General features: G+C 42.2%; 1 protein-coding gene across 1 annotated transcript in view; it reads left to right on the top strand.

The window, feature by feature from the left end:
• LOC309548485 (putative helicase MOV-10) overlaps positions 1–24757 on the top strand; it is a gene marked incomplete at its 3' end in the record, with an annotated part of 164208 nt that overhangs the window by 97838 nt on the left and 41613 nt on the right. The window contains exons 8-10 of the mRNA XM_082248431.1: positions 3874–4028; positions 19231–19404; positions 22451–22598. Coding sequence (XP_082104557.1) covers positions 3874–4028; positions 19231–19404; positions 22451–22598 — 477 coding nt within the window. The remainder of the gene's footprint in view (positions 1–3873; positions 4029–19230; positions 19405–22450; positions 22599–24757) is intronic.

The raw sequence follows: 24757 nt of genomic DNA, 5'->3' as shown, positions 1-24757 counted from the left end.
TCACTCGACTTCTGCTATCAGATCATTTGCCCCGCTACCGACTTTTGGACAGAGGGGAGATGGATTATAAAATCGTGTTCGATTGCTATGCCCCCATTAGGGAGATTCACCCTCTTTACTTGTCCTATCTACTACAATTATCAATATGCAAGTAACCGAAATCACACATTTTGGGTTGTCCCCAAAACCGTTAGAGGGAAAATCTAGTTCTGGTGAACTGGGGGGACCTTAAATTTCAGGGATATCCTCTTGCGTCCTGTTTTAGCTATGGGACAGGAAGTCGAGGTAAATCTCCCCAGTAGAACGCAGATTGCAAAAAACTGACCAAGGGTTATAACCCTCCCTTATTCCATCCAAAATGAAAAGAGTTTTTACTTCTAGTTCTACCTTTGAAGATTTATTTTACATTCAGGCATTAAGGGGCTAGCAAGCCCTCTCTGACCTCTGTAGAGTTGAGTACTGCAATTCATCCTGTAAGATCAAAACAGAAGCTTAGAAGTTGGGCTTTAGTTGGTTTTATTACAGGTACCTTCCGTTTGTTTATAGTAGAAGGCAGGTATATCCTCGCTTCCAGAAAAAAATAACTTGAAAGGAGTTGTGGTTTCAGTGCCTCTGTTGTAAACTTTGAAAATTATCTCCACAATGCCTACAGGTGCAAGGGTAAATGAGAGCTACAGAACTATGCTGGCTGTGTTTAGTGCTTCCTCTATTAATTCTTATTGCTTTACAGTCAGGATGACTGGTTCAGTACTCTCGTACTCTCTGTTGCTCCATTTACACCAATGCTTTTTGCAGAAACGTAGGACATTTTTTTCTTTTTGTTTTCTACTAATAGACTTTAATGGAGAAGCTGCAGAACAGCATGCAGTGTAATTTTACTGCATTTGTATCGCGTTTTTCCTGCAATTTGCGTTTTTAACCACTTGCCAATCGCCCACAGTATATTTACTGCGGCAGTCAGCCCCTCCTGGGCAAAGCGACGTAGTACTACGTCGCTCACCCAGGAGCCTGCAGGGAGCGAGCGTGCGCCGCCGGAGGCACGCTCCCGCCCCTGCTCGTTCATGGCCATCCCCGTGCGTGTGACCGGTGGCTCCCATGTCCGCCGGCCACTAACTATCTCCCGCAGGAGAGGGAGAAAGGCAGGCAGCTGATGTAAACAAAGCCGCCTGTCATTCTCCCTGGTGTAACTGCAGAGATCATACGATCCTGCTATGTAGGATCGTATGTCTCTGTGGTTACATCACAAGCCACGCCCCTTTAGTTAGAATCACGCCCCTAGGGACACACTTAACCCCTTGATCACTAATAAAGTTAACTCCTTCCCTGCCAGTGTCATTTTTACAGTAATGGTGCATATGTATAGCACTGATTACTGTAGTAATATCACTGGTACCCCAAAAGTGTCAAAAATGTTAGTCAGGGGTCCGATCTGTCCGCCGCAATGTCAGTCCCGCAAAAAAAAGTTGCGGATCGCCGCCATTACTAGTTAAAAAAAAAAAAAAACAAACAATAAAAATTGTGAAGTGGTGGGATTTTCTGCGCTAATCAAGAAAATGTGATGGCAATTATTATAGTGAGCTGCTGCACAAAGGAAACCTAGAAGTACCGACAAAATATGCAATCAAAAAATGTGCTGCGCTACAAAAGAAATCTCCCAAATAAATGGAAAAGTGCTGATCTATCAAATACTTAATATATGATACAATCTAGAATGAAAAGCAAAAATGTGCACACAAATTATAAATTATCAGTGTGAAGAAAAAAGGGTGTTTTAAGTCCCAATAAAGTCCGTAGCTATGGAACGTAAAAATGGTGTTCAGAAGAAATCAACCAAAAAAAGGTCCCAGAGGCTGAATCCAGATGACACTTTTTAAGAAGATAGGGGAGACACCAACGTGCAGATCACCAGATACAAAAAACAAGATGGCTGCTTACCAGAGCTATATGGTCTCTCAACCTAATGAGCTGACCAAAACGAGCTTATGTGTAAAACCAGGGATAGTCACCGGATATTTCCTTATGGATCCAGATACAGCATCTATCCTCTATATCCAGCACTCACACACGATATCCACATCATAAAGTCAAAAGATAAAAATATATGCAGGGACATAGTGTAACTCCATTTTAAAAATTTTTTTTCAAGTAAAAGCAAACAGTGCACTCACGTTTTTTAGTAGAACATCCAGGCATGTGAAAAACAGCTAAGAGCGAGCAAAACATCTCTTGCAGTATGGAGATCCTTGGTAGCCGGCTATTGGGGGCGTGGTAGGGTCACGATTGGCTTCACCCGACCGGTTTCGTCAAAGGTATGACATCATCAGGGTTTTAAAATGGAGTTACGCTATGTCCCTGAATATATTTTTATCTTTTGACTTTATGATGTGGATATCGTGTGTGAGTGCATAGAGAGACACCTTGTGGCTTATTGCGGTACTACCAACAAATTCCATTGCCTGGATATAGAGGATAGATGCTGTATCTGGATCCATAAGGAAATATCCGGTGATTATCCCTGGTTTTACACATAAGCTCGTTTTGGTCAGCTCATTAGGTTGAGAGACCATATAGCTCTGGTAGGCAGCCATCTTGTTTTTTGTATCTGGTGATCTGCACGTTGGTGTCTCCCCTATCTTCTTAAAAAGTGTCATCTGGATTCAGCCTCTGGGACCTTTTTTTGGTTGATTTTCTTCTGAACACCATTTTTACGTTCTATAGCTACGGACTTTATTGGGACTTAAAACACCCTTTTTTCTTCACACTGATAATTTATAATTTGTGTGCACATTTTTGCTTTTCATTCTAGATTGTATCATATATTAAGTATTTGATAGATCAGCACTTTTCCATTTATTTGGGAGATTTCTTTTGTAGCGCAGCACATTTTTTGATTGCAAACAATAAAAATTACATAAATATTTCCCTTAGTTAATAAACGCAATAACTTTTGCGCAAACCAATCAAAATATGCTTATTGCGTTATTTTTGGTAAAAAAAAAAAAAAATGTAGCAGAAAACAAATTGGCTTAAAATGTTAAATTTAGATTTTTACATTTTTTGGGGGGGGAATTTTCATATAAAAAAAAAAAATGTGAAAAATATTTATTTTTTCAAAATTGACGCTCTTTTTTTTGTTAGCGCAAAAAATAAAAATCGCACAGGTGATCAAATACCCCCAAAAAGCTCTGTTTGTGGGGAAAAAAGGATGTCAATTTAATTTGGGTACAGTGTCGCACGACCGCGCAATTGTCCGTTAAAGTCACGCAGTGCCGAATCGCAAAATAGGCCCTGGTCTTTGAGCAGGAAAATCCTCCGGGGCTTAAGTGGTTAATCTACCCTACAACAAATTTCTACCCCCCCCCAAAAAAAAAAGCATAACCTTGAAAGCAACATCAGTAATAAAAAAATAAAAAAAAAAACTGCAGAAACGCTCAAAAGCAAGCTGCTTAGGTGTGAATGGAGCCTGACTGACTAACCATCAAGAAGGATGCAGGTGGGGTATACTGATTTTACTTGCTTCCTGTTTTCTTTAGTTAGTGATTAATGGTACTATGATCAGAAACAACCAGGCAACTATCCTTTTCAGAAGATCCGCAATAATGGCCTCCATATTTTTTCTTAGTTCAGGGGTCTGTCAAAATGTAGTATGGTCAACCTTTGCTCCTCCCCCTGTGTGAAGTGACAAGCAGATACTGTAAATAGCAGTAACCTGTAACTACATTCTGCATCCATTATTTATTCATCCAGCATAATTAGAATTGGGTGTGATTGTTTTTTGTTTTTGTTTTTTTGTTTTTTTGTTTTGTGTGCGAATGACTCTTATAAACAGAAAAGGTTAAAAATTTGGATTTTTTTTTTTTTTTCCTGCCATAGGTCCCTGGTGTGGCTGAAAATAGGCCTTCAGTATTAAAGGGGGACCACCTTTTTGTGAGTTTGTCTAAAGAGCCAGAGACACCGGAGAAAATTTCTTACAAAGGTTATGTGCATGGTGTTGAATTAGAGCGAGTCAGACTTGGATTTTCCCATCAGTAAGTATTTCCCTTTCTTATGTTTGAATATAGAATTACTAATTATACTTTGTTGGTGTTCATAACCTTCCATTAAAATGCATGCATTTCTTCTTCGTACACATTTGTATGTTTTTGTACATTTTTATTGTATGTTTTCTTAATACATATGCAACAATGCAGGAAAACAGATTAAACCATAAGATGCAATGCTCAAACATTTTATATATATATATATATATATATATATATATATATATATATATATATATATATATATATAATATATACTTTTCTGTCGCTCATTGACAGACGTAGTCCTCTTTGATTCACATCAATTGGGTTATGTTGTCTCTGCAGGAGTAGGACTAGGCAGAAAGAAAAAACGTTCTGGCTCCACCCTAGGAGCAGTCCCAGAGGGTATATCCTCCCTCTCTCTGCTACAGGAAATCATTTTTTTTCTGTCTAGTCAGGAGTAAGGACCTAAGTTCCTTGCTGGGATCTCTGGTCCTGGCAAGATTTTTTTTTTTAGAAAAAATATTTTTTTAGGTAGTTTCTCCAGTGTTTTTTCTTGTGAGATCTTCAAGCAAATTACGCCGGATCTGGGCGACACTTGTGGTCACCCCAGCCGGCCTACGAGCGCGCGCAGACCATTGCATCGCGCTTGGTCGGCCGCGACACATTCAAGTAAGTATGCGGGGCCGGGCGACGGGCTGGATGTTGAGATCCAGTGGTCACCCCGGTTCTGCCTACGAGCGCGTGCAGACCAGAGCTCCGCGCTGGGTCGGCCGCGACAGAGTCCCATTGGAGGGACTGACCTTGCGAGTTAAAAGTCTTGCTTGGACGCCAGGAACCAGAGAGTCGAGGCGTCCGGAATGGTCAACAACCCCCCACCCCGGTGGAGAGGGTATTGTGAAGAGAGGGTGCCTGTCGGTTCGGTATGGTGAGTAAATGTTTCCTTTTCCTCGTTATGAGGCATTTTGGAATATGGGCCCCTCCATACATGGTCAGTATCTTTCTGACACTAAAAGTCCCCCTTGTAAATACAGCATGTGTTTGGTGGGCAAGCGGACTTGGTTTGGGAGCTAACACTCTACCCAGCAGACTGCAGTATTACAGCAGACATAGGAGGTATAATCCTACCTTGACTGTAGTGGACCTCCTGCAGAGCGATAAACCGCCATTAGCGTGGTATGCAGGTGGATGTGCTGGGAAGACGATACTTCGGCAATCCGCCGCCATTTTGCTGTAGACCAGGTACACGAATGTCCGCAGGTCACGCCTGCCGCCATTTCTTTGGAGTCTATTGTCTCCCGTATGGGGGCGGCCATGTTTGAAGAGCCCAGCTAACCTCGAGGAGAGCTGGGAACGCCGGAAGGCGTACACAGGGGGCGGAGCCACTTCCTTCTACCCGGGAAAACGAACACAGTTCTTCCCAGTCTGTAAGAGACAAACGCTGACTGCAGTTGTTAGGAAACTTCTCTGCATCGGGTGGTGAGCCTTGAGGGTCCCTCTCGCTCTCTCTGTGGGGGTCAAGAAGCAGGTACACTGAGGGGCGCTATTGCGCTAGGGGGATACATAAAAAAAAAAGAAAAAAAATTTTTCTGGCAAAGTGTCCTGGGTTAACATGGACCCTGCCACTCATGTATCTCCACCAGATCCCCTCGAGGTGTCTGCAGGATCCTCCAGCACCCCGCTTACGATTGAATCATTGTCAGCTATTATGGAGACCTTTGTGTCCCAGGTGGAAGTGGCTTGTCAGGGACAGGGCGCAAGGAAGCGACCCCCGCCTAACCCCATGTTATCTGAAACTTCGGATTCAGAATCTGAGCCTATTTCTGCAGTTGCAGGTACCTCATCTGGGATTGGTGTCTCGGGTACTGTCTCTTCAGACAGTGAGGAGGATGTTTCGGCATCAGCCATAGCCCGAGAGGAAGCGTTGGTAAACGCGCTAATTGTATCTGTTCAAGAAACCTTAAGATTACAGGGTTTTCCGTCGGAAGAAGCTGAGACTGAGATCCCCTTTGGGACTAAAAAAACGCATCAAAGTGGCGAAGGTTTTTCCATTGCCCAAATGTTTTGGCAATCCGATCAAAGAAGAATGGAGTCTGCCAAAACGCACTTCTGCTATTTCTAAACGCATTAACAGGCGTTATCCGTTTGAGGAAACCCTCATTAAGAAATGGACAGAACCACCTGTGGTGGATTCACCAATTGCTAGATTGAATAAAGCCACGGTTATTCCATTAGAAGACGCTCCGTCTTTTAAGGATCCGGTGGATCGCAAGATAGAAGCTATGTCTCGCACCATGTTTTCCTTGATTGGATCAGCTTTCAGACCAATAATTGCTATTGGGCTGGTTTCACAGACTGTAACTGAATGGACCAAATGGTTACGCCGGGACTTAGAAGAGGTCCCTCAGGCGGTATCAGATTTGTTGGAACAAAGTTTCGATCTCTCCCACCGGCGCGATTCTTCCCTTCCAATATCCGACTATCCCCGGATCGTTTAGAAGATCTGCGGAGAGCAGTCACGGATTTACTACAACAAGGAGTGGTAGTCCACGTTCCTTGGACAGAACGTTTTCAAGGGTTTTATTCAAACCTATTTACAATACCCAGGAAAGAGGGCAAAGTGCGTCCAATTCTGGACTTAAGGGCACTCAATTCCTTTGTCAACATAAGAAAATTCAAAATGGAATCCATTCGCACAGTAGCAGCCTTCCTGCATTCAGGGGGTTGTCCTAGCGTCCATAGACATCAAGGACGCCTATCTTTACATTCCCATTTACGCAGGACATCAGCGGTTTCTACGTTTTTCCGTAGAAGAGAACCACTATCAGTTTGTGGCGTTACCTTTCGGTCTTGCCACGGCTCCTCGGGTCTTCACGAAGGTGTTGGCCCCAATGTTGGCACTACTGCGCCAAAGAGGCATATCGATTCTAGGTTACCTAGACGATCTCCTGCTTCATGCAGAGTCTCCTCAGACCCTGCTACAAAACATAGAAATTACTATAATTTCTTTACAGGAATTCGGGTGGCTGGTGAACCAGCAAAAGTCATTTCTGGTTCCCACCCAGAGGCTCGAATATCTGGGTCTAATTCTAGACACATTCAGGACAAGAGTTTTCCTTCTGGTAGGGAAACTCCGGAAGATTCAATCAGCAGTCCAGTTGTTACTATCCAACAGCTGGTCTTCCCTTCGGACTTGCATGAGGGTTCTGGGGTTGATGGTGGCTTCCTTCGAAGCAGTCCCATTTGCCCAGTCCCATACCCGAATTCTTCAGCAAGAGATTCTTCTCAGATGGAATCGGAATCCGGAATCCCTGGACTATCGGATCCGATTGAGCAAACAGACCAGAGAGTCTCTGGTCTGGTGGCTTCGGTCTCCGATGCTCAGCCAGGGAAAGTCATTTCTGCCAATATATTGGACGATAGTGACCACGGATGCCAGCCTATCCGGATGGGGAGGAATTCTTGGTCAGTTATCCGTTCAGGGACTTTGGTCCCCGGAAGAATCCAGGTTACCGATAAATGTATTGGAACTGAGAGCGATCAGACTTTGTCTGATTCACTGGACCGAGCAGCTCCAGGGCAGCCCAGTTCGGATTCAGTCGGACAACGCCACGGCTGTGGCTTATGTCAATCACCAGGGGGGCACCAAGAGTGTCCGGGTGGCCAAGGAAGTGGCTTGCATTCTTCGCTGGGCGGAACGGTTTGTTCCAGCTATATCTGCGGTGTTCATTCCGGGGGTGGAGAATTGGCAGGCAGATTATCTCAGCCGTCAGACTCTGGATCAGGGGGAATGGTCCCTCCATCCAGAAGTTTTCCACCAGTTGTGCCTACGTTGGGGCACCCCGGATGTGGATCTGTTGGCATCACGATTCAACAGAAAAGTACAGAGATTTGTGGCTCGCTCCCGCGATCCTCTAGCAGAGACCGCAGACGCGCTGGTCGCCCCGTGGGGGCAATACCAGCTAATGTATGCCTTCCCTCCTCTCGGGTTACTGCCAAGACTTCTTCGCAGGATAGAGGAGGAAGGAATTCCAGTAATCCTGGTAGCTCCGGACTGGCCTTGCCGAGCTTGGTACGCCGACTTGGTCAGACTGGTGGCGGACGTCCCGTGGAGACTTCCTCTCAGGGAGGACCTACTGTCTCAGGGACCGATCTTCCATCCTGCTTTACGATCGCTGGCTTTAACGGCCTGGCTATTGAGACCCAGGTGCTGAAGGACAAAGGTTTGTCAGCTTCAGTTATTCCTACTCTAGTTAAAGCAAGGAAAGCGACTTCCAGAAAGATTTATCATCGCACATGGAAGTCCTACATTGCATGGTGTGAACCCCTGGGGTTCCACCCACGATCTTATTCGGTTAGTCGAATATTAGCTTTTCTGCAACAAGGGGTTGAGCAGAAACTGGCCTTGAGCACTATCAAGGGTCAGGTCTCAGCATTAGCTATCTTCTTTCAGAAGCCTTTGGCTACTCATTCCTTGGTGCGGAATTTCATCCAGGGGGTGCGACATCTGGCTCCGCCAGTGCGCGTGCCGTTACCACCCTGGGATCTTAATTTAGTATTGTCGGTTCTTCAGAAACCTCCCTTTGAAGATATTAGGGAGATTCCTCTACCTACGTTGTCCCAGAAGGTGGCCTTCTTGGTGGCTATCACTTCTGCACGCAGGGTGTCAGAACTGGCTGCATTATCTTGTCGTTCCCCATATCTGGTGGTTCATAGAGATAAGGTGGTTCTTCGTCCGAATCCATCCTTCCTACCAAAAGTGGTTTCAGAATTTCATCTGAATGAAGAAATTGTATTACCTTCCCTGTGTCCTAAGCCCAGTCATCCTCGGGAGTTTGCTTTACACTCCTTGGATGTGGTCCGGGCGATCAGGGTATACTTGAAAACGACAGACTCGTTTCGCAAGACGGATTCACTTTTTGTGGTCCCGGATGGACCCAAAAAGGGGTTGCCTGCATCTGCCGCGACTATTTCCAAATGGATCAGACAGACGGTGGTACAGGCTTATTCTATTAAGGGTCGGGAGCCCCCGTTCCCTGTTAAGGCGCACTCCACTCGGGCACTTAGTGCGTCATGGGCCTTTCGCCATCAGGCGTCAGTGGTCCAGGTGTGCAAGGCGGCTGCCTGGTCGTCGGTGCATACCTTTACAAAACATTATAAAGTTGATGTAATGGCATCGTCGGATGCCTCGTTTGGCCGCAAGGTTTTGCAGGCCGCAATTTGAGGAGACCAGTGGTCTACCTCGAGGGTTTTTTTCTGTTGGAAATTTTATTTGAGTCTCATTCTTTGTTTATAATGAGCCTTTAAAACTTCTAGTTGGCACCGGTTGGGCCTTCTAGATTGGATTTTGATTTCTGTCAATCCCACCCCTCATTTGTGGCACTGCTTCTGGATGTCCCAATTGATGTGAATCAAAGAGGACTACGTCTGTCAATGAGCGACAGAGAAAATCTGATTTTTGTAAGATCTTACCGTAAAATCCTTTTCTCTTAGCTCATTGACAGATGTAGTACCCGCCCCTCTATCATTGAGTTGGGTTGGGTTAAATTCTCTGTTACTGCTTTACAACAGAACTGATTTCCTGTAGCAGAGAGAGGGAGGATATACCCTCTGGGACTGCCCCTAGGGTGGAGCCAGAACGTTTTTTCTTTCTGCCTAGTCCTACTCCTGCGGAGACAACATAACCCAATTGATGTGAATCAAAGAGGACTACGTCTGTCAATGAGCTAAGAGAAAAGGATTTTATGGTAAGATCTTACAAAAATCCGATTTTTTTTTTTTTTTTTTTTTTTTTTTTTTTTTTTAGGTACTTTAATTGTGTTTACCAATATACATCTAGAGCAGCATTTCTCAACTTTTTCAATGCAGAGGAACCCTTGAAATACATTTCTGGTCTCCGGAAACCCCTGCTAAATATTAAAGATCTACAACTCATGACACATTAATTAGTGGTGGGAAGAATGCCCCTTACTCTTGTCATTATTGGGAAGAATTACCCTCTTACAGATAGCTAAAATGAACAATGGTGTCATTGGGAATTTATCTGAGAGTCAGAAATTGTCCATTGCTCAAGGAACCCCCAGCAACCTCAGGAGAACCCCTGATCTAGGGGCTTGGAGCAATAACATACAATATCCAGAGGGGGAAAACCCAGAAAATAACACGACCTAATGCTAAATTAGGGAGGGGGGCAGAAAAAACCGGGGGGGGGGGGGGGTTGATTCCAAGCTTAAGGTTTTACATAAGAGGAGCTATCATTGAGTTCGGAAAACATCCAGCACATAATAAATTGGGAGTATATCGGAGAAGTAGGTAGCCAGTAAACCTGAAATTTAAGTCGTCGTAACCATAAAACAAGTAGGACCCGTGTTGTGCAAGTATCGAGCTGGGTAAGCAGGCAAGAAGGTGGCCAAAACATTTTAAAATGCAAGTGAATTATGTAATGTCTGCATTTTATAAATATACTGTATGTTTGTGTGTGTAACACAGCAGAATCCTCTTCTTGCATGCTATTTTTGTCTATTTTTTCAGAATGCTAAGTAAATAAGGAATGAGTTCCAGTGATTTTTTTTTTTTTGATTTTTTTTAATTTAAATTGTATATGTAAATCTTAGCTTAAGCTGTTGAGGTATCGAATTGGCTTTTTTCAACAGGCTGTAAGGGGTAAAAACGTTAAGTGGGCCAAAGCTTTATCTACCAATTAAAGAAAAAAATAATTAAATTGTTGCTCTATTTTTTATATTTTACCTGGTTAAATGTTTTTGTTTGTCCCTTCCTATACCAAATAGTTTTTTTTTTTAGGATGATTTCTTGTCTTACCTGATAATCATCCTGAGTAGTTGGAAGTATGTTCCTCTAAAATCACTTATGGGTAAGTCTAACCTATGCTGTTCTCCCGTTAAGTTGTCATAGTCAGACTGACCAGAAAAAAACACTAAACGCAATTCTGTATCATTAGCCCTACATTAATTAGCTGTTCACTGCATTTCTATGTTAGAGATAAAATGCTGCAGTGGGCATAAAAAATATCCACAGATATGCGGATCATTTTATATTATCCTGGAAATGTGTGCTTCTCGGATATGCAAACTGCTGATGATCATATACGACTTTGAAAACATGCAATCCTAGAATATGCTAATGGTTTGAATCGGTGAAGAAAACTATGAACATTTTAACTACTGTAACACCTTAAATGTTTAAACAAAACCATAGGTAAACTAGGCATAGATTGGTATTTCAAAAAATACTGGCATGTAACAGTTACTACTAAGGGAAAATGGGTGTTTCCATTGCAGAATAGCCCTAATGTGTGTTGGTATTGATGCATGCAGAACTCCAGTGAAAATATTATTGCTGGAACTCCTGGCCTTCTTCTTTTTTTTTTTTTTTTTTTTTTTATCCACCTGTAGGCCCTGGGTCTTGAAGTAAGGGTTTAAATGTTATTGTCTGCATACAGTAAAACATTAGTGTTAATTATGAGCTTTTAAATGTTCTTGGTATGATGTGCACAGAAACCGAGCTTTCCCTGACTCTATATAAAGTAACATGTCAAGAAGCCTTTAGTTAGGTTCCAACTGCTTCCAGGGCAAGTATCCTGGTAGGTTTTTTTTTTTTTTTTTTGAGTAAACTTAGAACCACCCTCAAAGGTAATAGTTAATGGTTTTTGCATCAAATTTGTTCATTGGTTTTAAGTAAAACAAAACATTGCAAATTGAGACACAGAAAATTGCAAATACAAGGAACAGAAATGTGCCCCATTTTGGCACAAAAGAAGTCATGCAAAGCTACATGTAACAAGAACAAGCATTTTGGAAGCTGGGAAAACTAACATATGTCTACTATGGAGGAGGCCAATGTAGTGGGTACCTCAAGAAGCAAATAAGTCTGATAGGCAATCAGGCTGCAAAAATGTCATGTTGAGTAGGAACCGGGAAGGAAACTAACAAACATGTTCTCAGGTAGGGGAGTACCATTTCTGTATCACAAGAGGGAGAGTAATCAAGAGCAAAAAGAAAGCGATTAAGAGAAGGAAATAAAGAATAAAGGAAAATGGGTATAGATAAAGCCAGGGAAAGGGGTGTGAGAGGATAGAATAATTCTACAGGGGCAGAGGGTCAACATTTATTCAGCAGGCCAAAAAATTACGGAAAGGAAGAGACTTTACCAAGGCAACAGTAACGAGTTGTCAGTCAGGTTGTAGGCATTGTTTAATCCATGGATGCCAAGTCTTTTCTAATTTATGAACTTTATCATAACCAATGGCTTCCATTTTGGCATGGATCAGGGCCTGGTTCACCCTATGTTTGGTTTTGGCTAAAATAATTGAGGGAGTTTTCCAGGCTCTAGCCAAAGATTGTTTCATGACTGCAATGAGCTGTATAAAAATGTTTTAAATTGGGTATGGGACAGGCTAGCTGGTTTCAAATGTAGGAGAGCCACAGCGGGGTCTTGCTAAATGTTCATCTTGAATACTTGTGAGCCAAGGCCAAAGGTGGCCTTCCAAAGTCATGGGCCACTTGACAGTCCCACCAGATGTGTAGGTGTGTGCCTGAATCAGTACAGCCATGAAAACAAGTCGCTGAGTAATTAGGGACATATTTTGAAACGAAGTAGCATCTGATGGGTACATTTTTATTTTTGTTTCAACGGCCACAACATTTAGTGAGGATGACTTAGTGGCAGACCATATCTCAGCCCATTCTGCAATATCTTGCTCCCATTTGCCAACATAGGAGGGTGGGCCAGAGTCTGGTTTTACTACTAATTGGGTGTTGAGAATCAAAAAGTCCCCTAGTGCAGGGATCGCATTTGCAGATGCTTTCTAAGTGGGTCATCGGTGTAAAGTGGAGTATACACTATAAGAAAATCGGGCGAACAATCATCTGATTTTCATCGTTGTTTCACAGCAAATTGGAACCGATGAATGAAAACTCTTGTACGACACAGGCTTTTTTTTTTTTTTTTTCTGTTTGTTGTTTCTGATCATGCGCAGTCTTTTCTGATTTTTATTGCCCAAAAATCGTAAGAAAACGGTGCACATTAAACGAAAATCTTCTTTTTTTTTTTTTTTTTTTTTTTTTTGGAGAATTTTCAGATAAAAATTCAAAATCTGCGGCCGAAGTTGTGCACACAAACGAAAATTCTTTGGACGGAAATGTTCACCCAATTTTCTTAGTGTGTACGAGCCTTTAGAGTCTCTCCTGTCTTGGCAGGGCCAGATTAACATAGGGGCTATTGGAGCTGCAGCTCCAGGCCCCTACCTTAATATAGGCCCCGGGTTGGCCATATTCACTGTTACCGCTCTTCTGTCACTTGTAAACACAGAAGTCTGGCTTCTATGCTCGCTTCCCCAGGCAGCTCCCTCAGAACCTCCCCACACAGCACGAAGGCCGGACAAGGAGGGACAGTTGTCGATGCATGGATGTGTTTATGGGCTTCAGAGACAGCATCCCATGTTGAATTAGGCATGCATGGCTGCACCCTTCCTCCTCTGGGTGCATGCCAAGGCACGGTCCTTAAGGCCCTTCAAAATCCTCAGCACCAAGCCCATGATGCTCTTAATCCGGCCCTGTGTCTTGGCATATAGAAACGTGGCCTATTGAAATTTTTAATCTGTAGGTATCAGAAAAGTTCCAAAAAGTTAATGGATTTTATATCTATCCAACATCTAAGAACAATGAATCTTATTACAGTACAGGGCTATGACTGATCACTTACCCTACCCTTAGAAAAGCCTTGCTGTAGAATAAAAATAGGCTAACAGAAGCTGCTGAAAATCTACATTAACAGGGTCCTTTTTTTGTTTTTACAATAGCGGCTGAAACACAATCAAACCCTACAAGGCAAAATACCCCATTTGTTGTGACTTATTTAATTGAAAACATGTTTTTTTATAATTTTTGTGTCTTCATAAAAATACTATATTTTTTCCTAACTATTTCTATATATGTAAAAATATGTTGATGACCTGATGATAGACATCCCTTAAGCATATCAATTTGATTTCTTTTCACATACCTGTACTTAACATTATAAATACTTTAAATATTAGAGGTGTTAAAATGCTGTTACACATACAACTCTTACTTTTCAAGCTGTTACTGGACACATGGAACCCTTGTTTTATTTAAAAAAATAAATAAAAAATGGAGCGCTATATCATCGTGAAGTTGAACTAGGAGAGAACATTACAATATCCAAACATTTTAGTTGACACTACCACCTAATGTGTGTGTGTGTGTGTGTGTGTGTATATATATAGATGGATGGATAGGTGTGTGTGTGTGTGTGTGTATATATATATAGCTGATGCCTTTTGTCAATTTAAATAGCATGCTAACACAATCACTTTACAAATCGGCAAAACAAATCGAATATGTCATTAATGCTCGAGCAGGACTATAAGATGGTAAGGTCTGCAGCCTCTCTTACAGATGCTCTGCATCTAATAAGATTGATGTTTGCTGGCCCAAGACTTTTTTCACTCTGTACTTTGTCAGCTTAGTCAACTTACATTAATATTTTTCTTCTCTCAATTGTCTAAAAATACATGTTTTTTAACTTTGCTTTGTCATGAGCTATGAGTGATGCTTACTGGCTGTTGGTCTGTTAAAGGACCAGAATCTTTCTGGTCTCCTATATCAGGAATAACTAGAGTTAAGTGCAGAAGATAATGAAGCATGTCATGTACAACAATAATATTTAACATTACCAATAAATGTATCTTTCTTCTTCGCTTTCTTTCTTTCTTTCTTTCTTTCTTTCTTTCTTTCTTTCTTTCTTCTTCGCTTTCTTTCTTTCTTTCTTCTTCGCTTTCTTTCTTTCTTTCTTTCTTCTTCGCTTTCTTTCTTTCTTTCTTTCTTTCTTTCTTTCTTTCTTCGCTTTCTTCTTCGCTTTCTTTCTTCGCTTTCTTCTTCGCTTTCTTTCTTTATTCTTCGCTTTCTTCTTCTCTTTCTTTCTTTCTTCTTCGCTTTCTTTCTTTCTTTCTTCTTCGCTTTCTTTCTTTCTTTCTTCTTCGCTTTCTTTCTTCTCGAATTATGATTTAATTAACCCAAGGGTTTCCAAACTACGGAATAAGCTTCCTTTAAGAACTAGTTCTAGCCAGCTTAGCAGATTTAAAAAAAAAAAAAGCTGAATGTATAATTTTATACTGTAGGTAATCACATCAAGGGTAGTTGATCCAGGGAGTAACCGATGCTTCCTGGTGGATCAGGAAGGAATTTCCCCCCCCCCCCCCCCCCCCACAAATTAAATCCTTTTTTTTTTTTTTTTTTTTTTTTTTTAATAAACCAACCTAATTTAAAGTCAGTCTAAAGCCAGCTTTATTTTTTTATTCTATTTTATTTTTTTCTATTGCTGCACCATTCCTCTGTTACCAGCATGAGAAGTTCTCCAACACAGGATAAAAGCAGCTGGAAATTTGTGTCGGGGTTGGTGCAAAGAGATGGATTAGCAGAGAGCTGGTATACTCACAGCACAACTGTGTGTTTTCCTCCTTCCTCTGCCTATGTTGAGTGGGGTGTGTGTGTGCCTTTCCTCCAGTCAGCTGTCACACATTGTATGCCAAGACTCCACACCCAGTGGTGGAATAGGAAGAAAAAAATGTAACATGATGATCTTTCTAAACAGTGTAGAAAGCTGAAGACAGCAGATACACATGTAAGACTTATGTGGGGATATTTGTGCTTTCTGTGTATCATGTGAGGTTGTTCACTTCACTGGGTATATGTGAGGGTTTACATCCACTTAAATGTTTTTCTTGCGGTTGCTGCCTCTAGTTGCCCCCCCCCCCCTTTCCCTAAATACTTAACCTGAGTCCTGTATCAATCCAGCAGACTCCTGCTGCTATCAATCAAATGCTGTGGTGAGGGAGCCCCACACTGTGTGTGTGTCTATAGATGCACACAGCCCAGCTCTGGAGCGAGCCTTTAGGTGCACCACCATATGAAAAGGCTCCATATGGGAGCATACAGAGAAGAGGAGGAGCCAAGAACACCAGAGGGGGACCCCAGGAGAGGAGGTTCAGGGCCGCACTGCATTGCACAGAGCAGCGAAGTATGTTTATTAAAAATACACACTATCTCACAAAAGTATACCCCTCACATTTTTGTAAATATATTTATTTTCATGTGACGCCACTGAAGAAATTACCCTTTGCTACAATGTAAAGTAGTGAGTGTACTGCTTTGAGGGGACAGCAAATTTACATTAACACACAGCCATTAATAACTAAACCGCTGGCAACAAAAGCGAGTACACCCCTGTCATGTGACTCGTTAGTGTTACAAGGTCTCAGGTTTGAATGGGGAGCAGGTGTGTTACATGTTATCGCTCTCACTCTCTCATACTAGTCACTGGAAGTTCAACATGGCACCTCCATGGCAAAGAACTCTCTGAGGATCTGAAAAAAATAATTGTTGCTCTACAGAAAGATGGCCTAGGCTATAAGAAGATTGCCAAGATCCTGAAACTGAGCTGCAGCATGGTGGCCAAGACCATACATCAGTTTAACAGGACAGGTTCCACTCAGAACAGGTCTCGCCATGGTCGAACAACGAAGTTGAGTGCAAGTGCTCAGCAACATATCCAGAGGTTGTCTTTGGGAAATAGATGTATGAGTGCTGCCAGCATTGCTGCAGAGGTTGAAGGGGTGAGGGGTCAGCCTGTCGGTGCTCAGAACATACACTACATCAAATTGTTTTGCATTGCTGTCGTCCCAGAAGAAAGCCTCTTCTAAAGGTGATGTACAAAGCCCACAAACCGTTTGCTAAAGACAAGCAGACTAAGGGCATGGATTTCTGGAACCTGGTCTGATGAAGCCAAGATAACAGTATTTGGTTCAGATGGTGTCAAGCGTGTGTGGCAGCAACCAGGTGAATACTACAAAGACAAGTGTGTCTTGCCTACAGTCCAGCATATTGGTGGGAGTGTCATGGTCTGGGGCTGCATGAGTGCTCCTGGCACTGGGGAACTACAGTTAATTGAGGGAACCATGAATGCCAATGTATACCGTGACATACTGAAGCAGAGCTTGATCCCCCCTCCCTTGGGAGACTGGGCCGCAGGGCAGTATTCCAATAGAACACCCCAAATACACCGCCAAGACTAACACTGCCTTGCTAAAGAAGCTGAGTTTAAAGGTGATGGACTGGCCAAGCATGTCTCCAGACCTAAACCATCTTGAGAATCTGTGGGACATCCTCAAACAGAAGGCGGAAGAAGCGCAAGGTCTCCCAACATCCACCAGCTCCATGATGTCATCATGGAGGAATGGAAGAGGACTCCAGTGGTAATCTGTGAAGCTCTGGGGGACTCCATGCCCAAGAGGGTTAAGGCAGTACTGGAAAATTTTGACACTTTAGGCCCAATTTGGACATTTCCACTTACGGGTGTACTCCCTTTTGTTGCCAGTGGTTTAGACCTTAACGGCTGTGTGATGTTATTTTGAGGGGACAGCAATATTACACTTATACAAGCTGTACACTCCCTACTTTTACACTGTAGCAAAGTGTCATTTCTTCAGTGTTGTCGCATGAAAAGATATAATGAAACATTTACAAAAATATGAGGGGTGTTATCACTTTTGAAATACTGTGTGTGTATAATATAAATAAATTCTCTCTATCTAGTTTTTTGTGCTGAAAGTCCCCCTCAGCTTATACTCGAGTCATAAAAGAAAAAAATGTCCGCGAGCGGCGGCGCATTCGCGGAGATGTGTTGGAGCGGGGCGGTGCCATTTTTTAATTCAAAGGCACCCCAGGAACAGGTGAGACTCTTCCACAGCCATACTGCCTGCAATTATGTGTGTATGGTACACCTGTAGTATGCCCGCAGTACTGCATCTCCTGTACCATGCCCGCAGCCCTTGCACTCTCCTGTACCATGCCCGAAGCCCCTGTTTGGGGTCTCATGGTGGTCCAGTAGCTGCTGCATTTTCCACCCTAGGCTTATACTCGAGTCAATCATTTTTCCCATTTTTTTGTGGTAAAATTAGGGGCCGCGGCTTATATTCGGGTCGGCTTATACTCGAGTATATACGGTGTATGTATGTGTGCATGTGTATGTATGTATGTATGTATGTATGTATGCGTGCATGTGTATGTATACACACAGCAGGTAAAATGAGTATTCTGGTATGTGTTTATATAATAAATATATACACTTTTTTGCAGCTGACAGCAGGAACTGGCACTTCCAGTAATGGAGCAGCATGTTTGCTCCTCCCCTGTGATGGTGCTCAGTCTCGCAACCATTTGCTAGGCCAAAGTACTATTTCATGAACAGGGGAGTGACATTACTGCTTTGCCAGGTTGCCAACACCAGTAAATTCAGTGCTGGCTGAAGAAGAGCAAGGAACACAAAGAGAACACATTGGATAATGAGAGTATATAGGAGGGTTAGGGATGCCCTTTTCAGAGACACTGTTATTTTGCCCGCATGGTCATAGTGATGGTGTAATACTAAGCGTGGCTAAGTGAATTTTTTCTTTCTTTTTCCTGCACATGTCGTTCAAGGTTAAACCAGTTTCAGTTTACTTCACTTACTATACCTCTTTGCAAATTTTATTATTAAAGTGACACTAAAACTTCTCCAAAAAGTATGCATACACATCCACTACTTAACAGCCCTCTAATCTAGTTTTCATGAAATTGCTTTTTGTTGTATTTTTCTGCCTGCTTGTAAAGTCCTCTGTAAGTTCCTGAACCTTCCCCTTTCCCCATCACTTTTTTTTGTTTTTTTTTAAATGAGCAGAGTACGTTAGTTGGCGGTCATGTGAACTGCTCTATGTACTCTACAAATGCCCCTAGCCCATCATGGGAGCAAGCAAGACAGGGTGGCTATGTTCCATTCATACAATGGGCACATGGAGAACAAAAGTAGTTAACCTCCAACAGGAAGGTGGATCACAGCAGCAAAAATAAGAAATTTGACTGAGGCTGAGAGCAATGGAAGCACTTTTTTGAGTTGGGAATGCATACTTTTTAATTTTTTTTTTTTTTCTTTAACGGAGTTTAGTGTCACTTTAAATTTTCTCTTTGTGAAACTTGACATGCCAGTCTTATTCACAAATATAGTATGTTTGGGAACGTTCCAACACCTCTTCAAAAGTGAATGCATTTGGCATTGTATTGAACTACACTGTGTAGCCTATTTTTTTTTATTTTTTTTATTTTTTTCATGTTTTTTTTTTTTTTTCCCTTTTTAGACTTGTGAATAGATTTGTAAATGGGATGCTCTTTGATGTAACGTTTACCTTCAACCGCTTGCCACTGAAGATTCATCACAGAGCCGTTGACCTGGCAGAAGAGAAAATGTTGAAAGATGCCCTATTCCCCACATATTCAAACAAGAAATGCATTGTGAACACAGACGGGCTAAGGTAAAGCTTACTAAAAACACAACTGTGATTGCAAAGTTTTGTCCTGATATCCTTTTAATTTAACACATCAGGCACATTTCGTTGCAGTCTGTGGTATTTTGAACTCTTGAAAATATTGCTGTCCTCAATTTTTTATCTCTGAAGTAAAAGACCTTTCCAGAAAAGTCCCAGAGGCAGGGAAAAAAAATCTGACACCCCTAGAAGCATCTGCAAAAATGTCCAGTGCGTATGAGGCCTTAAAGCGGTTGTATACAGTAAACCCCCCTCCATTGCGGGGGTTACGTTCCGGACCCAGCCGCGAAAAGTGAAATTCCGCGAAATAGAAAAACCCTATTAAAATGCATTGTAGGCATGATTTTTTTACTGTCACTGTACGTGTAGAAGCATTTTAAGGTCTTTAAACACACTTTTAAAACAATAGAAACTCATTTAAACACATAAAAGATACTTAGAGACAGAGCAAGAGCTATGAAAAACACAAAAATCTTTCATTTTTAATGATTTATATAGTAAAATAACATTACTAAAAAAAACCGCGAATTACCGGGACCGCAAAAACTGAACCGCGATGTAGCGGGGGATTACTGTATCCTGCTTTTTAATAAACCTTGCAGGGTGTTTTTAGGGTATATAACCACTTCAAGCAGAAGCAGGGAGATGCATGCAGTTCCTTGTGTACAACTTCTTCTCCAACATGGAAAACCATGAGCATTAAAGTGTTGACAGCACCTAAACTCACTCCAGATCTCTCAAGACTAGCTGTCACAGACAGCAATGCTTCTACATGGCAGATATTCAGCTGGCTGTAAGCAAGAGTGCCTAGGCAAACTTCAATGCTAGGTAGTACGCTGTGATTTTTAAGAAGGAATTCAAGACAAAAGGAAGATTTGCAGAGTCATTTTTGGTTGTGATCCCACTTTTCATTTATAAACATGTAGTGCACTCCCTAAGGAGCCACGAGTGAACTTGATTTATTTTCCCCAGTTAAAGTGCACATAGCCTAAATATTCTGGTTGCCCACTCTGTTCTTTATACTACTAAGATTCTAGAATTCAGGGGTAATTAATCAAAGCAGTCACTGAGCAGGCCAGAACAATCAACCCCTGCTCCACTGATTAGAGGAGCTAGACTAAATTTACCTAACAACCTGCACTAATCGGGAGGGTGCTACAAATCTAAGTGTTTAACGTGTTCTAAATGTAGCACTGCCCCCTTAAGGACTTCTGAATTTCCACACTTTCGGGTCCCCCTGTGTTACCGTTAGCAACATTGACATTCACAGTCTATCCCTTTTACTACTTGGCTCAGTCAATAAATAATCCAGGGTTATGTTGTTGTTTTGTTTTTTTTAGTTTATAAATTAGGGATTAGTGGAATACTCCAAATTAACTATGCACAAATTTTGGAAGACCTCTATCTGTTGATACAGCCAGGCTGTTGATCCACCTTGCCACTTAGGTGGATTTAGGATAAGTCTCTTTCCAGATGACTTGATGAACAAAAGATATCTTCAGGACACTCTCCTTGTATCCTCTTTCTTGACCACTGATGACCATCCACTGACTATCCTACTCTGGGGTGGCCCCCCTCAGGTCAGGCCCCTTGACACCATACCCTGTACTCACTATAAGGTTTTTCCAGGGTCTCCAGTGTCTCCCCCTCAGTCAGCTTTCCAGGACCTCTGGGTTCAGCTCCGTTCCTCTGGCCCTTAGGAAGACCACCTGATGCCACTGCTACAGAGGAGGAGGCAGCCGCCACCCTCTCTCCAGGACTCTGCTCACCAGCCAAAGGCCCCGCAACACATATGCTCCTGGGTTTTATACAGTATCCCAGAATGCACGAGACAGCCTGTCTCTGCCAATCACCAGGACTGAATCAAAGCCTATGTATCCATTGGTCAGGTTTCCTCCCACTGTCCCACTTGCCTCCCCATTGGACCAGTGTGAAACAACAATCTCTAGACTCAATGAATCGCCTACTGAGCAGACCTCCCTAACAGTTCCTGCTCTCTGGTAGACAGAAAGCAATATAGATTTGTCTGCTGCTCCTCTGATAGGCAGGCGGAGCCAAAAACTATACACTCACTAGCACCTACCTAGGAGGGTGCTACATGAAATTTGCTGACATTTCTCGAGCCCAGTCAATCAAAGTTTAAAACAGGCTCACCTTTTTCACTTGTGTGCAGATGGCCTTAGGTGGCAACTAATGATTTTAACAGTAGTAACAACAAAAATTATAACCGTGCCAGTGAATGTAAATAAGCGCTGCAGCTTCAAGTGTGATAGCACAAAAAATTTATATAATAAAGCAAGCTGCGCTAGGTGATCAAATAATGTGACTTACCTGAAATCACAAAAATATCAAATGGTGTAAACCGTAATAAGAGTGATATATAAAAAAAGAGAACAAACCAAAAAAAAATGGTAAATGAAGTCTCTGGTGCAAATCCACAAAGCCTGTCAAAAGTGAAACACACTGAAAAATGAAATTGATGTGTAGTCCACCACAGGTGTTAATCCTCCACCGACATTAATCCTGCTTACCAGAGACAAGGTGGTAACAAGCCTGTAAATCACAGCAGGGAGCCAGTAATACCAGGCAAGATATATCTGGGAAGGTGACCAATCTCAGGTGTAATGGCTGTAAGTGTCACCAAATGACCTCATCCGATGTCGCGGTCCACAATAAGGTTAGCCAGCCATCATGCAATAGAACAATTGAGACTCCATAGCGTAAAACCATCAACAATTTATTAAATATAGATATAAAGACCTGCACTTGCATAGATGCATAGTATAAGCGCTAAAGTTTAAAGGCCGGCAATTCCGCCCGTCCTTCCTGGACAGGTGGGGGACGTCAGCACGCCGCGACCCTGTAGGGTCGAACAGTAGGCCTTGTTGCACAGGACTTCAGTTAAGTCTGAATGCAATTGCTAATTTGTTTTCACTAATATTCATCCTCTGATTTCAGCATAAGCATTGTATGGTTTTTCTGAGAATATACCGGTGCCTTCCTTTACTGTATGTATGAACTTTTTCTTGTCTAGTCTGTACGACCGGAATCTTGAATCTAATCCAGAGCAATACATGGCTGTTAAGCAGATTGTAAGTGGCATATCCAGACCAGCACCTTATCTCCTATTTGGACCACCAGGCACTGGAAAAACTGTAACTTTGGTGGAAGCTATCAAACAGGTAGAGAGAAAAATACCTTTCCTTATGTTATATATTTTATTTAACTCTATTTAATATTGTAGCCATGCTGGAATTACTGTGTCATAGTGCTGAGTTGCGGTTTAGGTCATGTTTGGCTGCTCCCTTAAGAACTTTGTAAGAAAGGTCGGTTTCTCCCATGGAGTATTGAACTGGATTATGGGGGATGTAGTTTGAAAGACGCTTGCTGACGTAGTTTACTGACGCTGCAGTAAAGTGCTTGGTGGTCTTTGGGAAACTGCAAATATAAGTATAACTGTACACAGTATACATCCATCATTAGGATCCTGATAACACCTACCCCTTTGTGGATTACAAATGTCACTTAAATAGGTGATTAATCAGGCTAAGAACACTTTCAGCAAGTACAGAGAATGTCTGGTGCTCTAAAACCATAAAAGTGTCACTCTCGGGTATAAGACGTTTTTCGGCTTGTTAGTATGATGCTTTCGACAACCGACTCCGACTTTTTGGCTGAAAAAAATCTGGTGTGCAGGCTATAACATTTTTGTTGGCCGTCAACACAACGGCCGATTTTCCGTCAGTCAGTACAGATTTCGGCAGACAAAAATCTGAGGAGCAAGACTGGGCATGCTCAGAGAAGAAAAAACACACGGAAAGTAAACCAGCACATGACATTACTTCTGAAGTAGATTTTTGTTGGCAGAGAATTCGTGTGCAGTCTAGGCACATTCCAACCAACAAAACACCACTCTGGACAAAAGTCGGACGATCGGTCAGCCGATAATCGTTGCGTGTGTATGAGGCATAACACTCCTTCTGGTCCCAAAATGTTCTCACTCAAATTGTAAACAGGAAAATACAGTTTCGTAAATGGAGCCCACAACTCTAATTTCCCAGCATTTGACCCTCACAGCACTGTGTTGTCATAGTTCAGCCTTGATGGTCATTTCACCATCAAACAAACATAGCAGCAGCAAGCCATGTGCTCACATCTGTAGGGCAGATTCTCAGCATACCGACCTCAGAAGTGACCCAGAGTGACGGGAGGAGAGAATTCTTATAAGAATTTCTCTTGTCACCAGGGGTTTATATTCTGGAGGTGGCTGTCTTTTCGCCCTATTAACACACATCTGCTGGTAAGAAGCAAACTTGAAAGGTGGTGGGAAAAAGGACTATCACGTTAACACGGGAGCACTGCTTTATCCCTAATTTCACCCATCGGGATTCTTCACGTATATTTTTTGCACTTAATGTTTTGGACTTTGAATTGGAATTAGGGGATTTTGCACCTTCTTGTATTATTTGGGACACTTCTGCCATTTTATATGTATTTTTCCACATTTGGTGGATGGTTTGATAGATAAGTATATTGTCATCATTTGTTATTTGATTTGTCACATAGTTGTTTTATACCTGAGAGTGACACTTTATGGTTTTAGCGCACCAGACTTTCACAATTTTATTAATTCCAGAATATTTGGATCTTTGGTTGCAGCTCACTTTTATTTATCAGCGCACCCTTTACACATTTATTATAAGTACAGAGAATGTGTTGATCTTGCCAAAAGTCAAGTGTCCTTGTCAGGTCCTGTAAGCTGAAAGAAATAGAAATATATAAGCATCCCTATCTTCCTTGTGTAAACTACTATTACCATCAATCCAACATATGATGCACATGAACAAAGGCAGATATGTTTGAAGTTTAGTTAATATGTCAAACATGGCTTTCCATATAGATGCATTCGAATGAGGATATAAAGAGGGTTATTTGCCTACACTGGAAAGTGCAAAATCTGGTGCAGCTCTGCATAGAAACTAGTCAGCTTCCATGTTTTATTGCCAAAGCTTAAAACTAAACTCCATCTTTTGTTAGACTTTACGTACAGCATTTTGTTTGGGCCAGCTTGGCCCAAATGAACTTTGTCTTTCACTAACGAGTAACATGTGAGGCCACTGGATGTGCGATATGTAGCTCCGGCTTCATACAGCCTAACGGACGGTGTTATGGGTTCGAGTCAGAGGTTGTGACATTAGCCCGCCCCTCTGATGCTGCTTTATGTAAATGGCTGAGCACCACTGTGATAGCTGTGACACTGCAGGGAATATTAAAATTGCCTTATTCAATATGCACATATAGGTGGTCATTGTGCAGCTGGATTTCCTATCCTGCTTGGCCA

This window comes from Pelophylax lessonae (assembly GCF_965119305.1).
Source record: "Pelophylax lessonae genome assembly, chromosome: 2".
NCBI lineage: Eukaryota > Metazoa > Chordata > Amphibia > Anura > Ranidae > Pelophylax > Pelophylax lessonae.
Note: the sequence above shows the minus strand (reverse complement) of the source record. Positions and strands in the feature narration are given on the sequence as shown.